This window comes from Solanum tuberosum, unplaced genomic scaffold, assembly GCF_000226075.1.
Source record: "Solanum tuberosum cultivar DM 1-3 516 R44 unplaced genomic scaffold, SolTub_3.0 scf00229, whole genome shotgun sequence".
Classification (NCBI taxonomy): Eukaryota; Viridiplantae; Streptophyta; class Magnoliopsida; order Solanales; family Solanaceae; genus Solanum; species Solanum tuberosum.
Window position 1 is genome coordinate 955,386 of NW_006239154.1, and position 3,237 is coordinate 958,622.

The window sequence follows — 3,237 nt, forward strand, 5'->3', positions numbered from 1 at the left end:
TCATCGACGTATCCACACAATTGCAGAACAAGCAGCTGACATTGATCTATATTTTGCCTCTGTTGATGATTTTGAAAATTTTGGCTGCTTCTTGCACTTCCATGAGACAAGTGATGATCTGATTAACATACAACATCCTGTCGTAGACTTCCAAGAGTTTGGACATCCTGTCCAATCTGCATACCCTTCAAGATTTAGAGATGATGTTGAATGAATGAAAAGACCTCGATTAATTGTACTCTGAACATAGCGAATGATTCTAAGGAGGGCAAAAAAATGATGTTGGCAAGGATTTGTAACAAATTGGCTCAAAACTTGAACCGGATAAGAGATGTCAGATCTTGTTATTGTCAAATAGATTAGACAACCAATGAGCTTCATGTACAATGTTGGTTCTGCAGGAGGGTCCCCATCATCATTTTTGTACCTCACATTGATCTCCATAGGTTTGTGAGCTACCTTTTGATCCCTTATACATGCTTGTGTGACAAGATCCTCTGCATATTTCCTTTGGCTTAGCATGATACTATCCTGCAAATATTCAACCTCCAACCCCAAAAAATATGTTAACCTGCCAAGGTCCTACATTTTGAAAGTTGCATTAAGAAGATTCTTGAATTGTACAATTCCATTCTCATCATTGCCGGTTATAATTATATCATCCACATGCAACAGTAAAATTGTCATACCAGTATTGGAGTGTCGGATGAATAATAAATAATCAGAAACACAATGAGAAAATCCAGCATTTATGATGGTAGATCGAAACTTCTCAAACCATGCACGTGGTGCTTGCTTGAGACCATAAAGAGATTTACGAAGACGGCAAAACATATCACATTGAGCTTGGTTGTACCCTGGGGGAGGCTTTCATGTATATAACCTCATGTAGTTCACCATGCAAAAATGCATTTTTCACATCATTTGATGAAGTTTCCACCGTTTGATGGATGCTATAGTGAGTAACACACGAATTGTCGTCATCTTTGCAACAGGAGCAAAAGTCTCCTCATAGTCCAATCCATATTCTTGTTTATATCCTTGAGCTACTAGTCGATCTTTGTACCTCTCCAATGTGCCATCAGACTTCATTTTCATAGAATAAATCCATTTGCTCCCAATAACAAAAGCTTCAGCCGGTTTAGATATCAAATCCCATGTATGATTTTATTCTAAAGCAGAAAGTTCCTTTTTAATTGCTTTTTCCAGAAGTCAAGATTTGATGCATGTTGGTAAGTAGTTGGGACAAAAATAGAATTCAAAGTAGCAAGTAAGGCATACGATCGACTGTATCTTCCTGGAGAGTATCCATATCGATCAGGGGCAGATGTTTTACGTTCAGAGTGATGAAGAGAAGGATGGAAGAATTTATCTAGTCACTTGGTATAGGTTCACCATCAAAATAATCATTGTTGTCAAATGAGTCAGTGAAAGAGGTATTCAATGAATTATGTGACACAGTACTATTACCTAAATAATCCGTAGGAAATGCATCTAATTGAGCAGGATCATCAGTAATGCCACAAGGGTCTTCATTGGGAGATGTAGGATTTTGTACCTGCTGATTCTCAAACTTGTACAGAAAGGAAACAGAGTCTAATTTTGTTGAAGAGGTAATAAGGTAAGCAAACATATGCTCAAAGAAAATTACATGTCTGGAAACCCACGACTGTCGTCTAGAAGAATTATAACAAAGATATCCCTTTTGAACATCATTATAACCTAGGAAAACACACCTAACAACTTTAGCAGATAATTTATGATGTTCATGTCTAAGGAAATGGACAAAACACAAACAAGCAAAACTTTTAGATGAGAATAATCAGGAGTTTACCAAAAAGAATGGAATATGGACCATAATCCAAGTATAAAACTCCTTCTATCAATTTATTTTGCTACGCAAAATAAGGTGAGATATCTAGGATTAAATTACCGTATAATTTTTTTATCCCGACATAATCTTAGAATTATTATTAATTATTATGTTGAGGCTATAGAGGATATGTTATGTTGAGGGCTTGTGTTATCAGTTTCAAGGGTAATTGGGATGATCACTTACCTCTCATTGAGTTTGCTTACAACAACAGTTATCACTCTAGAATCCAGATGGCTCCTTATGAGGATCTCTATGTGAGAAGATGTAGATCTCTTATTAGTTGGTTTGAGGTTGGTGAAGCTGGGTTGATAGGACCGGAGTTGGTTCATCAAGCTATGGAGAAAGTGAAGATTATTCAAGGAAGGTTGAAAACAGCACAAAGTCGTCAGAAATCCTATATTGATGTGAGGAGAAGAGACTTGAAGTTTGAGGTGGATGATTGAGTTTACTTGAAGGTGTCACCCGGGTGTTAGGAGATGTGATAAGAAGGAGAAGTTTAGTCCCCGGTATATTAGTCGTTACAAGATATCCAAGAGGATTGGCAATATAGCATATGAGTTGGACCTACCGTTAGAGTTAGCAGCAGTCCATCCGGTATTTCACATTTCAATGTTGAAGAAGTATATGGGCGATCCTTCACTTATTATACCTACTGAAAATATTGGTATTAAGGACAACCTATCTTATGAGGAGATACCCATTGAAATACTTGATCTTCAGGTTCGCAAGTTGAGAACCAAGGAGGTTGCATCAGTCAAGGTCCTATGGAGAAATTAGTTTGTTGAAGAAGCTACTTGGGAGGCTGAGGAGGATATGAAGAATAAATACCCACATCTCTTCTCTTCCATAAAAATTCCAGACCAAGGTAATGACTTTTTGTAAAACACTTTTTAAGTTGATATGGTATGTTGTGTTAAATTGCATATTGGTGTTAGACCTAGGTGTTAGATATTTCCACCCTTGGTTCTACTTAGAGTGATCTCATTCAAGGACGAATGTTCTCAAGGTGGAGATATTATAACACCTCGATCTTAGAAAGAGCTATTTTTAGAAAGATCTAAATTGGAAAGATCTAATTTGAGCCTTCAAATGACCATAACTTTCGGTGCATAATGAGTTAGGTGGCACATAAGGTATTAAATGAAAGGTCTTTGAGTCCTCTTTCCAACGCCACTGAGTTTGCTAAGTTTCGAGTCCGAATGAGGGAGATAATCCCGTTTGAGTTCAGCCTGTCCGATTAAGGAAAGTTCATCCGAATTAAAGAGGGGTATTTTGGTCTTTTCTTTACCCCATTATCTTTAAACGTTTTTAGTAATATTTTAGGGGTCTAAACTGACTTAGATCAGTTTACACAATTCTAA

General features: G+C 37.0%; 1 protein-coding gene across 1 annotated transcript; it reads right to left on the reverse strand.

The window, feature by feature from the left end:
* Positions 1-1,092, reverse strand: LOC107062443 (uncharacterized mitochondrial protein AtMg00810-like). Its single transcript, XM_015313090.1, has 3 exons — positions 972-1,092; positions 625-857; positions 1-531 (listed from the first exon to the last, which is right to left on the reverse strand). Exons 1-3 carry the CDS (start codon positions 1,090-1,092, stop codon positions 1-3), a joined length of 885 nt encoding a protein of 294 aa, XP_015168576.1.
* Positions 1,093-3,237: the final 2,145 nt, after the last annotated feature.

Excerpts from the sequence above, each read along its gene's own strand:
- LOC107062443 (XM_015313090.1), bottom strand. The coding sequence starts at position 1,092 with ATGAAGTCTGATGGCACATTGGAGAGGTACAAAGATCGACTAGTAGCT. Across the intron at positions 858-971 it reads TGCAAAGATGACGACAATTC|GGTACAACCAAGCTCAATGT; the intron begins GTGTGTTACTCA and ends AGCCTCCCCCAG. Across the intron at positions 532-624 it reads GCAATGATGAGAATGGAATT|GATAGTATCATGCTAAGCCA; the intron begins GTACAATTCAAG and ends GAATATTTGCAG.